The sequence below is a fragment of the Alosa sapidissima genome, chromosome 23 (assembly GCF_018492685.1).
Source record: "Alosa sapidissima isolate fAloSap1 chromosome 23, fAloSap1.pri, whole genome shotgun sequence".
Classification (NCBI taxonomy): Eukaryota; Metazoa; Chordata; class Actinopteri; order Clupeiformes; family Clupeidae; genus Alosa; species Alosa sapidissima.
The window spans coordinates 26324790-26346792 of record NC_055979.1 but is presented as its reverse complement, the minus strand read 5'-3'; the positions used below and the strand labels follow the sequence as shown (position 1 = coordinate 26346792).

The following is a 22003-nucleotide window of genomic DNA, read 5'->3' as shown; positions in this document are numbered from 1 at the left end:
TGAGCTAAAAGCCCAAGCTTCCAACTCAGCGGTTAGAGCCGTTCTTAAGGTTAGGGGTGTGAGGAATTACACACACAACTAGCATCACCAGCTAGCATACACCAGCCCCAGGTCGGTTAACAGTTGATCCAATATTAGTTGTGCAGAAATATAGCCCATCTTATACACACCAATTGAATTGAAATAGAAATGGTAAAGATTTGTTTTTTTTGTAATTATTCCATATTTAGTGTAGTTATATCAGAACCTGAAGTAGCCTACAAACCAAATGCAAGCATGAAACTTCAGAGTATTACCTTTCATTTGAGGCCAAGATTATGCTTATGTGGGGTTCATATGCAGTAAGCATTTGATTGCCAGTATGCATTTTGGATAACCCAAAGTCCTATGGGGAGTTTTCATAGGGCATTTTACCAAATGCATGAGCATATCTTGGCAAATAATGGTCTAAAGTACTCATGTTGTCATTCTATATTGATCTACTTTTGCACACAGCATGACAAGACCTAATGCTAGTTGTGGATTTGTTGTAACATTAAAAGATGACTTACTCTGTGCTGAAACCATGAACTGATGCTCGAAGCTTCAAGGTGAACGAAACTTGGAAGAAGTAGGTAACAGGTTCTACGGAGCCCGGGAGAGCTCACTTTAAGTGATATTTTTTCTGGTCGTGATAATTTGTGAGCACGTTTTCCTTTAATTAAGCCCTCGAATTAATAAAACGTGAGCACGTTTTCCTTTAATTGAGCCCTCGAATTAATACAACGTGACCCCGTTGTAGGCCTAAATTGAGCTCTCGAAATATGTATTTTTGTGGCAACTTCGTGTTACCTTGACATGGACTAGGCCTACAGCTGTCTGTAACAGTTCATATTGGTAATGTGATGATAACCGTAAGCAGCTAATTAAAGACTTTAGGTGGTCATGTTTTATAGCGGACTTCTACTCTTTGTAGCAGGGGCACTGTGGTGTCAACCGCCAGCTATGGAGACCCATAATGGGGAAATTCTACTACAAAGGCTACTCGCGGGCTCTGTTGTAGCCTAATGACCGGTTTCCACTATCTCCTGGATTGTTGACTTAACTGTGAGGTCTAGAAGTCAATCGAAGCACATCACAGCGACAAGCTCCCAAACAATTACAACACGTAGACCTACTGTTGGTACAAATAGGCTACTGCGTATTAGTAGTATCGCCTAATACCCACCCAATACAATAAGGTTCCCTCTAGCGCCCGATGGGCCTCACCATATAAACCACGCGCACACCAATGATGCACACAACGAGGTAAGCTTTGATACGGACTATGAAACGAGAGACATAAACAGTGTCGTTCACGATGCTCAGCTTCTCAGGCTATGTAACCCAGCTCACACCGTTCGCGATAAACACCACAGCTCTGCATACACTTGGACCTCAACAAACACTCAAAACTTCGCCAAACATTCAGCTGGACGATGTTGGCAAGGGGCCTGTACAAACACACACAATCATCTGGGGCTATAACCAGGTGCACTGCAATCAATGAGATTCCCTCTACGTCACTACAAGCGACACACCTCCCGACGTCATTCCCGGGGATACCCCTTGACACCACACTATGTTTTTGTGCACACAATTTAATTTCTTCGAGCCCACGTTTTAATTATTCGTGGGTGCGTTTTAGTAGATCGAGATCTCGAATATACTATAACGTGCTCATGTTTACATGTGTCAAGACAATATTGAGTGCACGTTTTACAAATTGTGGCCACGTTTAAGTAGATCGTGCACACAATGTTCTATAACCATGTTCACAAATTGTGCTCTCGTTTTAATAAATCGTGCCCTCGTTTTAGTAAATCGTGCGCTCGTTTTAGTAAATAGTGCACTCGTTTAATAAATTGTGCCCTCGTTTTACTATGCTTAAAATGAGAGCTCAATTTAGTAAAATGAGCTCACACTATAGTAAAACGAGAGCACAATATAGTAAATTGTGCACACGATTTAGTAAACCGAGCGCACAATTTAGTAAAACGAGCGTATGATTTAGTAAAACGAGTGCACAATATAGTTAAACGAGGGCACAATTTAGTTAAACAAGAGAACAATTTAGTAAAACAAGCGCACAATGTAGTAAAACGAGCGCACATTCTCTCAACATGCAAAACATTTTGCGATGACCCCTCTAGGGCTCCGTAGGTTCGTGTTCAATAATTCACGTTCAACAATTCCAGGACACGCGTTTTTTCATTGGTTGTTGCGTTAAATCTTACCCAGATACAATAGTGCTATTTTCTGATTGGCTATTGTGTAGCCCCTCTCGTTATTTTTGATTGGCTGATAAGTGACAGGCTCAACTCCAGGGGAGACACGCTTGATTCGGTTCCATAGTGAGAGCGGCGCAGCCAGACATTTTGGGCGCTACGGTCGCATAGCCTACTAAATATTGAAAAAGTTTTTCTGTGTGGGAAATACAATGTGTGGCGGGAGAGCGTGACAAAAGACTGAAATGAGTGACTGTCACGCTCAATGCGTGACACTTGAGAGCCCTGAAGCATACAAAGACGCTTAGAACTGCAAATGCGCGATTTGATGCAGGCAAACGTATTGACTGTTACTAACGAAGGTTTTATAGCAATATTATAAATGTGGCGACAGAATAGCCTAGAACTTAGGTAAGCCTTGCGTTTAGTAGCTTAATTGCGGTGATAGCCAAAACTAATGTGAATCACGGACTATCCTACAACCAAAGAAAGTAAAGGTGATTAGGCCTACCTGCGTTAGCCAAATAAAGGACGGGACTGCACCCTTCACAAACCGTAAAATAACGTTTATTAGTTTTACAGTTGACTACAGTTGACAGTTCACCATCAGTCCACACAAACAATTCTGGTTTCCTTGCACTAGCCATTTCGTCGAAGCCTATTCTGTCTACAAGTTTTGGTCAATTTCTGTAAAGAAACAGTGCCACCTATAGGCCTGGGGTATGAAGTAACGTGTTGAGTCGTGTTGAGATGGATCCGTTTGGACGCAAATATTCTTGATACGGTTCCAGAGAAGACGGAGGAAAAAAAGATCGGTTTGGTACGTGTGGACTAGGCCTTAAACACAATGTTCTCACACCGTGCATAGATGGCAATCTCTATGATGATTGGCACACGTTTGGTGTGTGTGTGTGTGTGTCCAGTTTCTTAAACACAATGTCTCATTATGCAGAGATGGCAATCTCTATGATGATTGGCACACGCTTTGTGTGTTTGTGTGTGTGTGTGTGCGTGTGCTTTCTTAAAACGTCTTTCTTATAAACTTCTAATACTGTGCAGAATACGCATCACCAAATCTAGCAACAGACAACTGTGTGTGTGTGTGTGTGTGTATTCTGAGGATTAGCTGGGAGGATAGACGCACAAACACCAGTGTTCTAGAGGTCAACATGCTCAGCATCACCACCACAATAAAGCAACACCAACTTCGATGGACAGACCATGTCATTTGCATGTCCAATACACGTCTCCCCAAACAGATCCAGCTGAGGGAAGGTCAGTGAGTCCCTGGTGGGCAGAAGAAACAACTATATAAAAACAAAACAGTCTAAAGAAATTCAACATCACATCAAGCAACTGGGAGAACAATGCATTAATAATAATAATAGCATTAGACAGACACAGCTTGAAGAAGTGGAAATGGAACTCAGTTGTTTCAGAGACAACATGACAGCACTGCAAGGAAAGACAGAAAAAGGCCATGAAATATTTTGCTAATTGTAATTGGGATGTTTATTTTGTGCATTGTGTGCTCTAGGGCTGCCTCGGGTGAACGTGTTATCACTTGTGTATGGGAGAGACTGCTATTTATGGGGTATTTATTGTGCTTTTAAAATGCTGTGAGTGTAATTTATGTCATGACGGATGGCTGTGAATGTGTGCACTTTTTGTATTTTAGATGTTTTATTACTATGTATAACATAAGTGCTGTGTCCTGTGATGTCTTTTGTATTTTATTGCAGCTTACCCTTTATCCAAAACAAATCTCTCCATTGGGAGACCTAATAAAGTAACCTTGAACCTTGAGCACTGTATGCTACTGTACTGTAACAAAACAACAATGAAACAACATACAGTATCTCTAAGAAAATGTAATTGTAGAAAATACATCCTTCAACTGACCCCACTTCAATGTCTCTGCTTGCGTTTTCCATTGTTTGTTAGAGGCAGGCAGGCAGGGAGGCATGTGGCTGGTGATCATATACTTTCCATTGTCACGCTGAAAAGAATTCTTCAATAGGTTTTTGTGTGTGGGTATTTTTCCAATTACCAGATCTGTTTTGCATTTTCAATAGAAGTATTTTCCCCAAAGATTGCAAGAGATTTAAAGGAACCATATGTAAGATTGTGGCCAGAAATGGTACTGCAATCACTTTCAAATTACTGTAGAGCGGTGTATCCCCTCCCCCTGCCCCCTGACTCGAGGTTGCCAACCCGGATGGTGAAACACTACTGACTTTGTGATTAGTAGATAGGTGGAGGGTGGTGCATCAGGCCAAAACACAACATCAACATCAGTTGAGGGCTGCAACTTCACTTTTTAAATGACAATATCCTGGCCGGACTACTGTTGTCAGTGATATAAACATTTGAAATGAACATGATTTCTTAATGTCTAGTGACATATCAGGGCCATTTTATGATTAATTGAAATACATTTACATACGGTTCCTTTAAGTGTCTATTGTAAGAAACAGTATACTGTTTCGCAATAATTGTGTTGCAGAATTGCAAACAAAGTGCAAAGCAGAAAATGTGTTTATGGTTGGTATGGTTTAAGGTATGTTACACTGTGTTTAAGGTATCGTTGAAATAAAAGTTCAGGTTTTGATACTTTGGTCTAAGCATTCATTTTTAATGTGTAAGCAATGGGCAAAAACTGTAAAAGAACAAATCATTACAAAACTATTGTAACCTGGAGCTGGAGATACGTGATCATTCTGACAATATGGTGTAAACGAGTCTTATATACTAAATAAGGCCGCATTTACAGATGCAAAAGATGACAGACGAGGGGATTTTGACATACAAACACTTATGGGGCAGCATTGCTATCTCCATGAAACAAAATCTGACAACTTAAAGCAATGACAGTTGTAACATCTTAAGAAAGCCCTGAGATATTTTTTTTACAGATAAATGTCATGATGATCTAAATGTTGGTGTGTGACTGTGTTGGTGTTTATTAATATAATTCTCAGTGCGCGGTCCTGCCTCTGCCACGGCCCCCTCTTCTCCCTCTCTTTTGTGGTTTACTGTTGAAGACAGACTGTGCGGTGACCATGGCAACGGCCTGACCACTCCCACTATCTGAGTCCGAGCTGCTGCTGTTGCTGCTGTCTACCCGGACTGCCTCCCGAGCACAGTGTTTCGGTGGGGACTTGACCCGGACTGCCTCCCGAGCACAGTGTTTCGGTGCGGACTTGACCCGGACTGCCTCCCGAGCACAGTGTTTCGGTGCGGACTTGGGAGTTTCCACTTTCTTTTCCCTTTTACACTCCGTCGCCACCACTGGCTCTTCCGCAGGACCTCCCATGTAAGCAGCAGCCCCTGGTTCCTGAGACCCAAGAAAGCCTCCCTCAAATGCCCCGACAGGGCGGCTGACCGGCTCCTGCATCTGCTCTGACCGCCCGGTCCTCCCCTTTTTCGTGTCTTTCAGCTCATCTTCGTCTTCCTCTTCGTCGGGCGCTTCCCCACGCTCCTTCCTCTTCATGCAGGTGACGGCTCGGCGCAGGCGCTGGCTTTGGATCGTCTGCCTGTCCTGCTGCTCCAGACGGAAGAAGGAGTCGATGCGCAGCTGCGTCTTAAAAAGAGAAATGAGGAAAGAGAAGCCAAAGTCATCAGAGTGCTCTCGTCTAGAACAGTGGTTCTCAAATGAGGGTATGCGTACCCCTGGGGGTACATGAAGGCACTCCAGGGGGTACGATTTTGAAATATACATATCGTTTGCAAAATATACAATCATTTGCAATAAATTTAGTCATGGATTATTAAAATTTAAAATGCTCAAAATATTTTTGTATGTGTTTATCAGTTCCAAAGTTGAATAAATTAGACACTGATGGCACAGTGCTCTGTTTTAAGTATTTTTTTCTCAAGTAAAAATACTTTGTGCTGGTTAGGGGGTACTTGGCTGAAAAAATATTTCACAGGGGGTACATCACTGAAAAAAGGTTGAGAACCACTGGTCTAGAAGATGTGACTGTATGTATATGTGTACTATACATGTGTCCATATGTGCATGTAATACTTGTTGCGAGTTCAGCTGCTTCAGAACAGGCTGCAGAGTCTCCTCAGTCTTTCTACGGGTCCAACCGAAACGATTTTGACAAAATGTAGAGGCCTCAGTTAAAGATTTACAACGTGTGGTGACAAACAAACAGAACTCAACACCCACATCACATGTTATAAGGGAGGAGGCAAAAAACCTCAAAGAATCTTCCATAGAAATCTATGGGGTTAGGTCGTAACGGCAATATGGCAGTTGTCTACACAACAACTGCCATTTGGTAAGTAACCATGACGTTTTGCCTTCTGTTTACTTCCCCGTCACCATGGTAATATATATGCAAGTAACACACAAACACAGAGGAAGGATATTCCTTGAGGAGATCCAGGTGTGGGCGGCCCCAGCTGAAGGATCCTTCCGATGGGTCTACAGCTGGATGCAGGTACGCCTGAGCGACCGCTGGGTTTGGGAAGCCTGGATGAAGCTTCAGGCCTCTCAGCTTCCGTTTCACTTTGGTGTCTTTGGGGTTGGACAGCAGCTTCTTATTCTGCTGAGCTTCTGCCCACCACTTGCTGAATTCAGAAGAAACAAGTTGAAAACAATACATCTGTTGTTTATGCTTTCAGACTAAGACATATTCTAATATAATTATGAAATCTCTCTATACAGTACAACCTCACTACAACCAATTACACTTGGGGGAGGAGGGGGGCTAACATTCTGTACATATCTGTCTTTATTTTTCATACTGAATATCCACATTTATTCTGTTTTCTTATTTTATATTCTGTTAATACACTGCATATATCTACATTATTATTACTACTATTATAATGTTACTGCTACTACATTGCACATATCTGTACATGTTCTGCATACATTGTTCATATTACATAGCTATATTTATTCTGCTCTTAAGGTAACTGCTAAAACATTGCGCATATTTATATTTAATTTATACTAGTCTGAACCACCTTCTGTAAATCAACTGTATACTACTGTCTACACTGCACTATATTTATTGTCCTGTCTATGCCCCACCTGTCTATACTTTGTATATCACATTGCACTTTTCTGCTTTTTTGCACTTCTGGTTAGACGCAAACTGCATTTCGTTGTCTCTGTACTTGTACTCTGCACAATGACAATAGAGTTGAATATAATCTAATCTAATTAGAGGGCCAGATAGAATGAACCAGATTGCTCATTTTAGCCAAGACACCAGACAACCCCCTACTCTTTGTGAGAAGTGCCATGGGATTTTTAATGACCTTGGTGAGGTCAGAACCTTCTCGTCTAAAGGTCGGCATCTCGTAAAACAAGGTGTTTTCGTCATTGCACTGGAGTATTGGGATTGTTCTATGACCATGTTCCATGTTCAATGTTCTATGAGGGATGACTGCCCCAAACTAACCCACCAACACCACCTCCAGCAGCAACTGAATTTGTGAGGAGGTCTCCCACCCAGTACTAACCATACCCACACATGCACTTGTACAATACATGATGTATTAATACACTGTCTGAAAATGCATGGTATAGGCTACGAGCATGAAAGGCTCTGTGAGCTTGTTTGTTTCCGATGGAGCCAGGTTTGAACCTGCCGCTATTGTTAATGCAATTAGTGTCTACACGGATCCAGTTGGGTGTTGCACCTAGTGAATCAGTATGTTACGATAAAAAAGGATTTATGAGTTTTGTTAAAATTTATATTATTGGCCCCAGCCTGCACGTACGCCCGCGACCCGGGTTCGTATCCCACCCCTATCTCTCTCCCGCTCGCTTCCTGTCATTCTCCACTGTCCTGTCTCATTAAAGGCATAAAAAGGCCAAACAAATATACTTTTTAAAAAAAAAAAATGATATGATTGGGCAAACAAGACATTCAGAGTGAAGATGTAAGGAGCCTACCCTCCACACTAGACGCACCCTAGCGGCAGCAAATGTAATAGTCTAGCAACTAGGTCTAGTCTAGCAACTCTACGTTGGCTTGCGAGTTCGAAAAATTAAACTTCTATCAGGCCAATATATAGAGTATAGAGTCGTTAGGCGGGCTTAACATAATGATTGATGGCAGAGTTGCAACGGTTTGGCTTGAATTCCCTGCTACTTGAAAACAAAGAAGATGGATGTTGCTGTTGGCGAACAGTCTGACACGAGTTAAGCTTTTTTTAAGTTGGCAAAAGTTTGAACTAGCCAACTAGCTCCGCTGGTGGGAAAACGCATGGGACTCATAGCGCTGTCCTATTGCGTGCAGAGGGTATTTGAAAGACAACCGATTATCCCGCCCCTCGGACAGAGCACTGTGAACGGTGAGTGCCTAGACCCTACATTTTACTGTGGGTCTGGCTCGTCAGGCTATAAGGAGCCGACTATAACAGCCAGGTTTGAACCTGTAACAGAAGATGCTGTAGCAACACAGTTAACATGTGAGCTACCTGAGGGGCCTTTCGTGCACGTAGTCTATTATGTCTGACCTGAACTGCATGAGTGGCTCCACTGCAGTGCCTGGAAATTCATTGAGGATCTCCATCCCTGTGACATAACCAACCCCAGGAATGCCTTCAGTATAGTCACTGCCCAGAAGATAAGCCAGGTTTATCAGCTTGGTCCGGTCTAAGCCTGTGTTACAGCAATTAAAAAAAGAAGGGGAAAAAAACATATCTCGTTCAAATGTTTTCTTCAGTTCAAAGTCAATTTTGCCAAATGACTAAATGGTACAGTATTTTTACATTGTGATTAAGCATTGACTGCATATTTGGGTTCTGAAAGTCATTGAATGACAACTCTGTTTCCAGTGTTTAATTGCTTTTGGATAGTGTCATCAATCAGTGCAACAACTTAAAATAGAACTACGGCGATTTTTCACATAGATCTTCATTTCTCGAGGTCACCGAGTACTGTCAGTACGAAAACAAAAAAAAAACGAAAACAAACGGTTTTATCTAGTTCGAGTTGCTACAGCCAACAGTTAAAGTAGCCAGGCAGCTACAGCACTACACTCTGGGGGCCTGAACATGGGGGCTCATGAACATGCCCCCAGAGTGTAGCACTGTAGCATATATACTGACAGTACTTGGTGACCTCAAGAAACAGAGATCTGTGTGAATTATCAACAGAGTTCTCCTTCAAAAAGAAATAACAAAGGTATTCATTTGTTGTCAACTCACCTAGCTGGTTCTTAAGGTCCGTAAACTGGTAGTGTTCCACATACTTGTTCTGGCTGAAGAAGTTTTTGTAGACGTGGCGGCCGCCAAAGAGCCAGATATCACTGTCGTCTGTGATAGTGCCGTGGGTGAGGTCTGCGCGGTCCAGCGCAGCACACTGGGCCTCAGCCTCCATCGGTGCAACCAGGAAGGGAATTCCAAACAGTCGTAAGAGCTCCTATAAACGTGGAGACATATTGGGATGTGTCATTTGTTTGATATACAGCGGGGAAAATAAGTATTGAACACGTCAAAAATTTTTTCAGTAAGTATACTTCCAATGAGGCTATTCGCATGAAACTTTCTCCAGACATTAGTATTAACTTAGGTAATCCACACATATTAAAAAATCCAAACATTAATGTCCAAGTAGAGTTATGAGTAAAAAAGTGGAATGGCAGGGAAAAAGTATTGAACACGCTAAGAAAAAGCAGCACACAAAGGCAAGGAATGGCAAGGAACGAGCTGGAATCTATACATAGTTAAAGAGTAATTATTAGTAATTATCCCTCCTATCTGTGCAAATTAATATAAGCTGGGTTAGTGCATATTGATGGGCTATAAAAAGGTTTTTCGTTACCAAGATGTCACACAAGAAACATTTCATGATGGGTAAAAGCAAAGAGCTCTTCCAAGACCTTTGCAACATTATTGTTGGAAAACTTATCAATGTAACTGGTTACAGATGCATTTCAAAACTTCAGAATCATCCAGAAAGCAGTATTGGAGCCATTATCTGCAAGTGGAAGGAACATCACTGCATCATCAACTGGCCATGCACAGGATCTCCTCGCAAGATTTCTGACCAGGAAATCAGAAGGATAGTCAGAAGAGTAGCCTAAGAGCCAAGGACCACTCGGAGAAAGCTCCAGAAAGACTTGGAGGCAGCAGGTTCAATTGTTAGAGAAAATCATAGGTAATGCACTCCACCGCCATGGCCTCTATGCACGCTCACCCCGAATGACTATTACTGAAGAAAAACATGTCGAAGCTCGTTGAAAGTTTGCGACACAACATTTGGACAAGCCTATGAAATACTGATAGAATGTATTCTGATCAGGCGAGAGCAAAATTTAACTTTTTGGATGTCATACTACACACCATATTTGGAGAAGAAATGGCACTGTGCATCACCCTAAAAATACCATATCAACTGTGAGGTTTGGAGGTGGAGGCATCACGGTGTGGGGCTGTTTTCCATCTCATGGTACTGGCAGACTTCATACAGTTGAAGGAATGATGAATGGAGCCATTTTTTCTGGGAGAATCTTGCCATCCACCAGGATGATGAGGATGAGACATGGCTAGACCTTCCAGCAGGACAATGATCCAAAGCATTCAGCAAAGGAAACTCTCAACTGGTTTCAGAGAAAGGAAATCAAGGCCATGACCTTGGGATCTTCAATATTAAAAGACTATCTGTTTGAAAGAATGGGCCAAAATCACACCTGAATACTGCAACTGCTTAGTTTCGTAATACAGGAAATGCCTTGAAGCTCTCATTACAAATAAAGGCTTTTCCACAAAGTAGAAATTTCAGTAGTTCAATACTTTTTTCCTGTGGCATTCCACTTTTTTACTCATAACTCTACTTATGTACATTAATGTTTGGATTTTTTTATATGTGTGGGTTACCTAAGTTAATACTATTGTCTGGTGAAAATTTCATGCAAATAGCCTTACTGAAAACAATGTTGACGTGTTCAATACATATTTTCCCCCCCGCTGTACACAGGAAGGGTATTACATTGCTTGAGCTGTAAGTAGGGGATTTCCCACCGTGACCAATCAATAACCAAGCATATGTACCATCAAAAACAAAATCACCAGCGTGTGTATCTCTGGTGTGTGTGTGTGTGTGTGTGTGTGTGTGTGTGTGTGTGTGTGTGTGTGTATCTTTTGTGGATGTGTGTGTGTTGGGTTTGGGTGGGTTGTTAATATTTTTATATATATTGTAATTGTTTTATTTTTGTTTTGCTTGCTTTTTTGCTGTAATTTATTCTTATAATGAATAGGTAATGTTGCCATGCTCCTTCTGGCAGGGGGACTACCGATGGAAACTAGCCTTTTGGCTATAACTGGGTGCATTTACATTTTCTTTGTAAAATGTCAATTAGTGTACACTGTCCCTCTATAACAAATAGCGTTAATAATAATAATAATAATAATAATAATAATAATAATAATAATAGTAAATAAAGGCAAGAAAATAAAGTATTTTGGACTGTTTCAAAAAAGAGAGTGCCTTGGAGTTTTACTTGTTTTGGATATTCTGTCTTCAGGTCTTTCTTAGTGGAGGGTAATATATGTATCTTACCTGGCTTAGTGGAGGACAACGTATGACTTTTACCTGGCTTGGGTGAGGATAACATATGTTTTTTATCTGGCTTAGTGGAGGATAACGTATGTGTTTTACCTGGCTTAGTGGAGGATAACGTATGTGTTTTACCTGGCTTAGTGGAGGATAACGTATGTGTCTTACCTGGCTTAGGTGAGGATAACGTATGTGTTTTACCTGGCTTAGGTGAGGATAACGTATGTGTTTTAGGTGGGGATAACATATGTGTTTTACCTGGCTTAGGTGAGGATAACGTATGTGTTTTAGGTGAGGATAACGTATGTGTTTTAGGTGAGGATAACGTATGTGTTTTATCTGGCTTAGTGGAGGATAACATATGTGTTTTACCTGGCTTAGGTGAGGATAACGTATGTGTTTTAGGTGAGGATAACGTATGTGTTTTACCTGGCTTAGTGGAGGATAACGTATGTGTGCAGGATAACGTATGTGTTTTACCTGGCTTAGTGGAGGATAACGTATGTGTGCAGGATAACGTATGTGTTTTACCTGGCTCTCCTGACACATCTGACCAGTAACGGAGGCGGCTATTCTCTCTTGTTGCTGCTGCTGCCCTCTCAGGCTGTTCTGCTCCTCCTCCAGGGAGCTCTCCAACTGCCTCAGCTCCGTCTGTAGGAATACAAATAAAGACAATAAAACAAACCAGTAAGCAAACATTCTCATAACATGGAGACAAATGGACCGACACTGAATGTTGCTTTCTCTTTTTCTGCTGGTTTGTCAACAATTTTGAATTGTTGCTTTACGTTTCAAGTGAGCACACAATGTACATGATTTTGACAGGTCATTGACAGGTATTCTTTTATACTATGGAAGTCTTCTTTATATTTATATAATTGCGAGGAGGTTTTACCAGGTCTATGTGGTCCCAGTCGTTAGCTGCAGGTGTCGAGCTCAGTCCTTTCTCATCTTCATCCTCTCCGCTCTCTTGTGACGGGCCTTCTTCAGGCTCGTTAATCATCGCTTCCTCCATCTTGTTGGTTTCCTCCTTATGGATCAGGTCCTCAGGTTGAGCCACAACAGACAGGGAAACGTCTTGCTTGAGTTCAGACTCATCAGGGTCAAGCTCCTCACTCTCCTCCTCTCCCTCGGACACTTCAATAAAGTTCTCTGAAACAGGCCGTTACGGTTCGTTATACAATGCAGGAAAGTACAAAACATTCCATTGCTTGAAGAATATGTGATCCGATAAAATGTTGTCAAATTCAAAAGCAATTAAAAAAAATGTTATCGACTTTGTCAATAATTATCTAATTGTATATAATTATCTATTTCTGATCGAATTTGTTTCTTTCAAAGTTACTTTCTACAACGCCTTTTAAAAAAGCTGTTGAAAACCAGCAAGATTTTTATGATCTTTATTACTACTTTTACATTATTATTGAGAATAATAATAATATTAAGACAATAATATTAATACTATTATTAAACCAAGTCATCTCACGCCAGCAGCACAAAGAATTGTAAAATCAGTCTTACGTTCTGTGCTACCTTCATCGCTAGTCTCACTCTTATAGTCATCTTCGGAAGGTCTTTTCTCCTTCTCCTCAAATTTGATTCCTTGTCCATTCCCTTGTGGGACATTAGAAAGAAAGCTCTGCTTCCCAGGGTTTTCCTCAGGGGTGGTTTGTACTGTGGAGATCACTTTATGTCTTTCAGATGCAGTGCAGGGCTGCAGTGATTTTGACAGAGTAGTTGATTCTAGTTCACTAGATTCGCTTTCTGATGACGTGGTGCTTGTATCTCCTGCATCTGAAGGGATTCTGATGACTGATGCATTTGTGCTCACCACTTCCCCCTGCTGGGCAGCCTTAGCAAGCACACCCTTATCCTCACCCACCTTATCATCGTGGTCCTCTGCCACAGGCGAACTTCTCTGGGCTGTACACAGTGTTTTCAGAGACAGACCCTCACCCTGCTCCTGACTCTGCATGTTCTTGTTGAGCTGCTCCTGAGTGTGCAAATTCTTGTTCCCATTTAAGATGTGAGAGTCATCGGCTCCAGCATCCTCCTTCTCCTCTTCTGAACTGCTGATGACTACAGCGCCACCGTGTGGTAAAAGACTGCCATGACGCTTTTCTGTGCAGAGACTGCTCCATTCAAGGGAAGGCTCCGTGTTTAAACACTGAGGTTGCTTGGAGGTGCATTGTGGGAAGTCCATCGAGAGCCCTTTGCGATCTGGCTCTAGCATGGCGTTCTGCACAGCCAACAGTGTACGAGGAGACATGTCACCCCAGGCACCTCCTGGGAAGTCTCTTCGCTCCGCATCGCCCTCCTCCTCCGAACTGCTGCCCATCATAGCAGCCTCTATGGCCTTGAGGGTCCGCGGCGAAGGGGGTTGAAAGTCTGATGTGGAGGCCCGGTCAGGCATGGGGGGTTTCAGAGAGGAGGGACAGTCAGACACGGAAGGTTTTGGAGAGGAGGGATGGTCCTCTTCAGGGCTCTCCTCTGATATGGGCGTCCAGAGAATGTCGGGTCGCCTGCCCTTGGGCTTCCCATAGTGGCCCAGAGGGACTGAGGAGGAGACTGCTGGCTGGCTCTCAGCAGGCTTGGTGCTCCTCTCAGACCCTAGGAGCATACGTGACAATGTATTATAAATGTGTTATATATAAAAGTATTACACTGCTCAAAAAAATTAGAAACAGTTACAGTTTTTCACATTTTTTTCAAGCTGTCCACCCTTTCCTTCTTTCTCAAACTACATTTCACAGAACGTCTGACAGACAGTTCTTGCAAAATCAAACAATCGGCACATAAAATGCAGGTTTGTACTTACTTAAAAGTCCAATGTGTGATTGAAGTGTTCCCTTCATTTTTTTGATCGGTGTTATTACATATTATAGGTCAATTTTAGTAGCAATGTTAGGAGTTGGAGTCTCAATTCACAAACCTAGAAGAAACTGGATGTGCGTCACATGTCCCTTGTGAGACGTTTCCAAGTCTCATGACACTAAGTCAGTGTGAATGCATGAAATTGCATTTTCTCCAACAGCCACAAATCTGTCATGCACATCCACAACATATACCCGTATGCATATGGGACAGCAGCGCGTAGAGAAAGGTTACTGTAATAAATAATATATGATATTTTCCAGAAATCAAGAGTTGAGTTTTATAACGATTTTAAACTCAGCAGTCTTTGGTGCGCTCCATTCTGCCCGTCACTGGACAGAACTAAAAAAAAAAAAAACAGAAATTCTGAGGCTGAAATTCTCAAGTTCTAGAAGCAGTCATATATAATTATCCATTTTCAGACATGAACAATCTGGTCCCAGCCTGAATTCTGGCACAGCACCTGAAAACTTTAAAGTGTGTGTCCATATATAGACACCGACATGAGTGGGATGACACTTTCCATCTCGCGCACACCAGTGGCGAAATGTTCAACTGACAAGCTCTCGATAAACGATGGATTTTATTGAGAGACGCCGACAAAAAAAGAACCGAATCATAACATACACAGTAGCAACGTGAACCAAATCCAAATGAATTTCATGATCTGAATGAAACCAAATGACAGTCCCCTTGGAGTAATAGGGTTCTATGTACATTTAGAGTAGTTCTGAGATATAGAGCTTCAGAGTTTTAAGATTCCATAGAGTTATACTGATAAGCGGAACAAACCTCTTTAGATATAATGTTCAAAAAAGCATCTACAAGAAAAACCTCACCTCACCTTCTTAAGTCGTCACAGAATAAGAATATGTAAATAACTCAATTTGGCCAAAGATGTCAGATAGAACCTTATAATTCTAAGGGGACACATTGGAAAAAATAGGGCTCCACACACTGTAGATGGCAGACACACCACACAGTACACACTATCTTTCCCTCTTTCTAATATGAGTCTGCAGTGTGTGTGTGTGTGTGTGTGTTGCACCATTTTGGTGTGTTGCACCATTTTTAATGAGGACTCTATCTAGTATTGCAGTGTGTTTGCAATACTAGACACCAATATTTAAGTATGTATACTATACTAAATATAGGTATAACAGCCACATGCATGAGGGCTCACCCTTGATGAGGATATAGTGTGAGGAGTCTTCTGAAGCAAGGCGCCGCGTCTCCACGCTTTGCTGAGAGTCTTGGGGGAGCTCGAGGCCTGCGGAGGCCTGCTGATTCATTTCCTGCTCCACACCCTCCAGGCGCTGGTTCAGACGCCGTCGCTGCAGCAGCCCAGCCAGCTGGTACTGGGAGAAGTCACCTGCTTTCTGCAGGAAGTAAGACGGAGTCACAACACTGTGTGTGTGTGTGTGTGTGTGTGTGTGTGTGTGTGTGTGTGTGTGTGTACATATGTACACATTTATGCAGGTTTGTATAGTGCAACTGAAAAAATGCAAAATGCTGCCTTCTGCAGGAAGTAGGGCAGGGTCACAACAACACTGTGTGTGTGTGTGTGTGTGTGTGTGACCTGAAAGTGAGTGTGAAGCATCTCCCTCAACACATACCACAGAGCCGTGGCCAGCGGAGTGGCGTGAGTACCACAGGCTACCCCTGAGGAAGAGCCAGGGGCTCGAAACGTTGCACGCAAAATAAAAACCTTTCGAGGGAGCTATATGGTGTGCAGATCACTCTCTCTTATTTTACTTTTGGAGGGATAGTTCAAAGCCTCTGAAAACTTTATCTGTATCCTAACCTGTGTCTTTGCACAACTTTATCCCAAAGCTGTTTTGACGCCACCTTTCCAACCATCTGGTGTGCTGTGGGGAATGATTTCACCCGAGCAAGTTTGTAATCAGTGCTCTAAACAGCATGCTTCAGAAATGAAAAGTAATATATTTTTTTCTTGTTATTTTAACTTTGATTTTGGGGGGATATAATGAATTATGTATCAATACTGGTAGGGGTTGGTTTCAATTTAATTTATTATGCTCAAAAGCCAAGGTATGATGATGACATACTACTGTAAAGGTGTAAATGTTTGGCTAGATGGACAGATACCCAGTCAGCCCTAATGCGTATTTGTGTAACAAGGTGAGTGCTTGAGCTACCTCTGGTGGTTTCTGGTACATGGTCCGGCGTCTCTTGGCAAACTCCTTCATGTCTTTGAGAATTTCATGTTTCATCTCCGGGGGTAACTGCGAGAACTGCTCAGAGTTTATGTCCACTGAACTAGGGTCTTCATAAATGTTCTCCTGTCACAAATACAACAATTCAAATCAATAAAAGTCATAGTAACAAATCTAATACACTTACAAAATGAATCATTTGACTGAGATATACTGCTCCATCCAGGAAATTCTAGAAAATCTAGCAAATAATTTAATTTTTACATTACACAAATAACTTCATTCAAATTATGAGTTTCATCCTACATTAGACAACTAAATAGTGTATGTACTGTAACTTAACACTTGCAAAAGAACACAATGTGAAGCAGGCTGGATTCTTTCTAGGAAACAAAGTCTTATGGTACAGATTGAAAAGCATGATTATTGGACTGGCCACAATAAAAGAATTTTGAGAAAAGGTTGAAGAAAATCTCTCATAGTTCATTATGAGTGTCAAAAACCTCTAGGGATCAACAAATCAACAGTATTAAATGCATTTAACTAAACATACATTTTTGTCCATATCACCTACTGTAACTAACTACTCATCAATAACAAAGCAGCTGACAGACTGAACTTACTTGCCAGCTGTTAAGGGCCTGTGTAGACTCCTCCCAGTCTAGTGCCTCTTCTTCATCAAGGCTGGTAGGCCAAACAAAATGAATGAAATCAACATGTAAGCAAGTAGTGAGTTATCCTTAAGAGATACGCACAATGTATAACATACTGTATGAAATATACAGTAGTACAACAGGCAGAGCACAGTCATTTACTGCAGGAAGACTGTTTCCAATGCACACCTGTTCTCCATCTCAACTGGTGCCGGTAACGCTGGAAGGACGTACATGTCATCAGCTTCATCTCTCCTCAGAGTAGAGATGCTGGGCATGGGTTCCTGACTGATGGGAATAAATCATGTAAACATTTAAGAACAGCTTTTCCGGCATGTCATGGTGATTCTATATTTGAATGTTTTTTTTAATGTATTTTGAATGTTATATCTTGAATTTTATTCCTCATCTTTGAATGTAATTTCTCATTTTGTAAGTCACTCTGGATAACAGCATCTACTAAATGAATAAATGTATTTCCCTGCCATACCCAACTTGAGGGTGTGACTACCTGATGATCTCTGGTACCGTAACAAAGCTCTCTGTTAAATTCGATACATCACCAAACAACTGCTGTAGTAGTCATTTGGTACATCATAAGTAGCTTTGGATTTCCCTGACGTCCCCACCTGGTTTCTCCCAGTGCGGCTTTAATGGCGTGTCTCTTAAGAAGCGTCCTCAGCATTTTCTCATGTGTTTGTTTAGACTCCTTGCTCATCTCCTCTTTCCGTTGTCTTCTGATGGCCTGAACAACACACAACAAACATAAATCAATCAATCGGCAGTTTCTAAAATAAAAATTAATATATCGCAGAAAACAGGAGCACATGCGCATTGTTGAGCAAGGGGGAATGTGGGTACAAATGGGATCCTTTGTTTGTAAATGATTATCTAACTCAAGATCTTTTTTAAACACAGAACATCTACAAAGATAATACAGACCAGAGTCTGCTTCTTGAGCAGAGGTGCATCTCCGTCGAACACAAAGACAGGTCTAACGCGAAAGAAGAGAAGTTTGCAGAGACGATGAAACAGAGTGAGGAGATGTGCATTCTGTACTGTGTTGCCATCACGATCCCTGACGCCCTTTAGCGCCTGGTTCAGCCAGATGCTGATGTCTGGGAGGAGGTTGTAAAGGCATTTCAACTCGAAATAATACATTACAACTGACTTGGCCAAATGATCATTCTGAGTCGTATAACAGCATGGAAATGAACTATCAAACCGCCTTCAGATGCTACAGCAGCTCAACATCAACTAATGCAAAGATCTTCAACCGGCCTGTGACCACCATAGAGGGACCAAGGAGTTGCTTCAGGGGTTCCACCAAATTATTTGAGTCTGATTTTTTTGTTCTAAAAAAGAGCATATTCTATACACCAATGACAATAACTAATATTTTAATGACGCTGTCACAAAGTGCTTCCATACACATTATTGTTGGTCCAATTTAATAAGCAAAACAATTTTGTACGATAAGGGGTTCCCTCTCTCTTCCCTCTGAACTAATGTATGGTCCTTTTCTGTGGTCAAATCGTGTCTGACTGACATGCTTTAATATGCAGAGTAAGCTGTTTACAACTAACTTTGATATTCATATTGTCAATAATTTAGGATATGGCTTTCCAAGCTTGCATGCATGGTTTTGTAGCAGTCAGAGTTGTGGACTGGGGTGTGCTACTTCGGCCATGGAAGGCAGATGGACCCCCAAGGCAGTTCAAACCCATGGTGCTGTCTGTCGGTCCACCATATCTGATGTCTTTGCTTCCATAAAAGTGATAAAAAATAAATGCAAATAAATTACCCTCAGTTGATAAAAAAGCACACGTTTCATCCAATAACCATGTCAAAATGTCAAAAATGCAAGCAGAGACACATTCTGTATTGTCTCCTTCAATACGGTACCCTATTCAATTTATTTTTCACTGAATAAGTTAGGCAACGCCCTGATGCCAAAAGGATACCAACAGCCAATATTTTCCCCTCCAGCGTCTCGGGGTTGATGGGCTTCCCGGTGCTCTCCAGCAACTTCCAAAGTCCGTGTACTCCCATGGCGCTGGTCTACAACACCTGTTCAGACACATAGCCTACACAATTACACTATCAACTTACAACTACTACGAATTACTACGCACATGTGTTTAGAAGAACAACGTGATGTAAAGTTATAAAACGAGGCTACAGCCTAGTAATAAACTGATTAGGTAACGACAGCCGGTGGTGGATGTTTTGACTATAACGTTACCAACATAGGTTAGGCTTCAGCAGAAAAGTAGAAATACGAGTCGTGCCTTTGATTGAGAAGACAATGGGCTCAACGGGAAGATGGTGGCAGAGCCGCTCATCTCACAATACCACATTTCTGAAGAAGAAAGGCAAAGCTGTCATGTGCTATAAGCATATACAGTAAGCCTAGTCTGTTACCCTCGGCGTAAAACTCTTCCTGTTGGTGCGTTCGGTAGGGTACAGTTCGGATAATGTTCGGACCACATGCGTGGTTCATCAGTGAATTTTCTGTTCAATTGTTGGCCACCAACGGTTATGTTGCTCGTTTTGAAACACTGCCTCCTCATCCGTTAAAACGCAATTTCAGATGTCAAGGTTAATCGAATTCCCCCAGGTTTTAAAGTTGGAGCTCCCACTTCATAGTGGCTCTAGCAGTTTTCCCCATATAGGCTACATGTAGGGGTTTTCCCAATTTGGACCAAGGAAAATTAACTAAACCTGAGTTTTCTCGAACAAACCAAATTACCACGTGATTGGAGACGTCATTGGAAGAAAGGGGTGCGTTCGACTTGACGCAATCCTGCGCGGATCCAACACCGCCAGACTTGACATAATGCTCAAAGTTTAGACATTATTGTTGATTCCTGAAGTCGGTTGGTCCCGAGTAAGTAACATTGACCAAAGCTATGTAGGCCTACACTACATACGATCTGATTCTGTTTTACGTTCAAGTAATAACTAATACAACTAATAACCAACAACTAATAAGTGCAACTTAGATAGATAGATAGAAGTATCTATCTATCTATCTAAGTGGCACTTATTAGGCTGTCAATTGCAAGCATAACAATTAGGGGAAACAAAAAGGAGACATCCCAGAAAAATTGGGAAACACTTTTTAATAATATAAATCAAAGAAAGAGTCAAAGAGGCTTTTATTTCAGTTCCTTTAAGCACTTTTTGCCTTGCACATGATTGCTAAGGCTGATGACACAAATGGCAGGCCGCAATTTGGACGTAAAAAATGCTTCAAGCTATGCGTGCCACTGTTTGAATCATTTTGTTCATTGAAAATGGGCAATGAATGGAGTCACAAGATCAAAATCAGCTTGGAAGATGTGGGTGAAAGCCTCGAAAGCCTGTTTCTAGGTGATTTTTCTTCATCCTACTAGTTTTCTCATACGGTCTAAGAGAAACATGGAGATAACATATTACAGCATAGAAGCAAATAGAACATAAAGTACAACTCTGCACACCGTACATCCGAGGAGTGTATCCCAAAGTTAACGGCTGTACCAATCAAGTGCCCACCCACTGCCACATGTGACTATGAATGGAGTGACTGTGGTGAAGTGGGAGTTAATAGAGTTCTGTGTTAGAAAGGCCCACAAGGAGGATTTACCAAAACCTGACACGGGTCTCTATAACAGCCACATCAGATTTGACAAAGAATTACCCTATACTTTTTATGTTTCTTGGGATATTCTTTCTCTGAAAGGTTGATTAAGCTACTCTAGAGAAACACTGTGAAAATGCCCTCAGAAATAAACAGAAATCACCATTCCTAATCGTGGGTGGACAAAAAACAACTTGCGTCATGTGAATTGATAGAAAACTGGAATTTCCCTAATAATATGCAATGGATTTAAAGTGACTTAATTTCAAGACCGGTGCTCATATTAGTCAAACAGCAAAAATAACAAGGATTAACAGGATCTGCACAGAATACAAGTAAGATCAAGGTCTGTTTTACTTATTTTAATTGTCAATGATTCATGGTAGAGGATAGGATGCACTGACTATTCAAGCAACTGGGAGACTTTTCAAATAAGAAATCTTAATTCTCCTTTTGTGATATTCTTTCACAACAAGTTATGAGAACAGCTGTAGAAAAAAGGCCTAAAGCAAATCACTGGCTGGCTAGATGGGCATATTGCCATCACAAGAGGTTTGGAAGGGCCAGTGCAGTTTTAATTTTATAACGCAATATTACCGGGAACAGTGCTGTAATACATTCACTATTCCACCATGCCACTTGCAAATGTTGAGAACAGAAAACCATTCAGAACCATTTAACCACTATAAATCAAGCATGCTGGAGAGCAGCTTATAGACCCTTTCATGGAATGTTCATGTGTTCTATTATTGATGTCAGCCAACTTAGCCAACTGTAGCTGAGCTGACAAAGATATGCACAATTTGAGTCAAAGTCTTTGGATCCTTAAGCATGATAAACAAATTCCATAAACAACTCAGCTCAGGTGAGAATTAAAATGTCAAATCAAATACTGTTGAATT

General features: G+C 41.5%; 1 protein-coding gene across 8 annotated transcripts; it reads right to left on the bottom strand.

Annotated features, from left to right (window-relative positions):
- Positions 1–4865: 4865 nt before the first annotated feature.
- On the bottom strand, positions 4866–20182 carry ercc5 (excision repair cross-complementation group 5). 8 transcript variants are annotated; one of them, XM_042080340.1, is made up of 17 exons: positions 19771–20182; positions 19444–19549; positions 18422–18597; positions 18109–18224; positions 17669–17767; positions 17450–17510; positions 16809–16952; positions 15833–16028; positions 13297–14385; positions 12671–12927; positions 12307–12426; positions 9426–9639; positions 8733–8877; positions 6627–6827; positions 6277–6361; positions 5422–5829; positions 4866–5379 (listed from the first exon to the last, which is right to left on the bottom strand). In XM_042080340.1, the coding sequence occupies exons 2-17, from the start codon at positions 19529–19531 to the stop codon at positions 5224–5226; spliced, it is 3555 nt and encodes a 1184-aa protein (XP_041936274.1). In that variant the 5' UTR covers positions 19532–19549; positions 19771–20182; the 3' UTR covers positions 4866–5223. The 8 variants fall into 8 exon arrangements, with proteins under 8 accessions (XP_041936274.1, XP_041936278.1, XP_041936270.1 ...); XM_042080344.1 differs by having other exon boundaries at positions 5464–5829; XM_042080336.1 differs by having other exon boundaries at positions 4866–5829.
- Positions 20183–22003: the final 1821 nt, after the last annotated feature.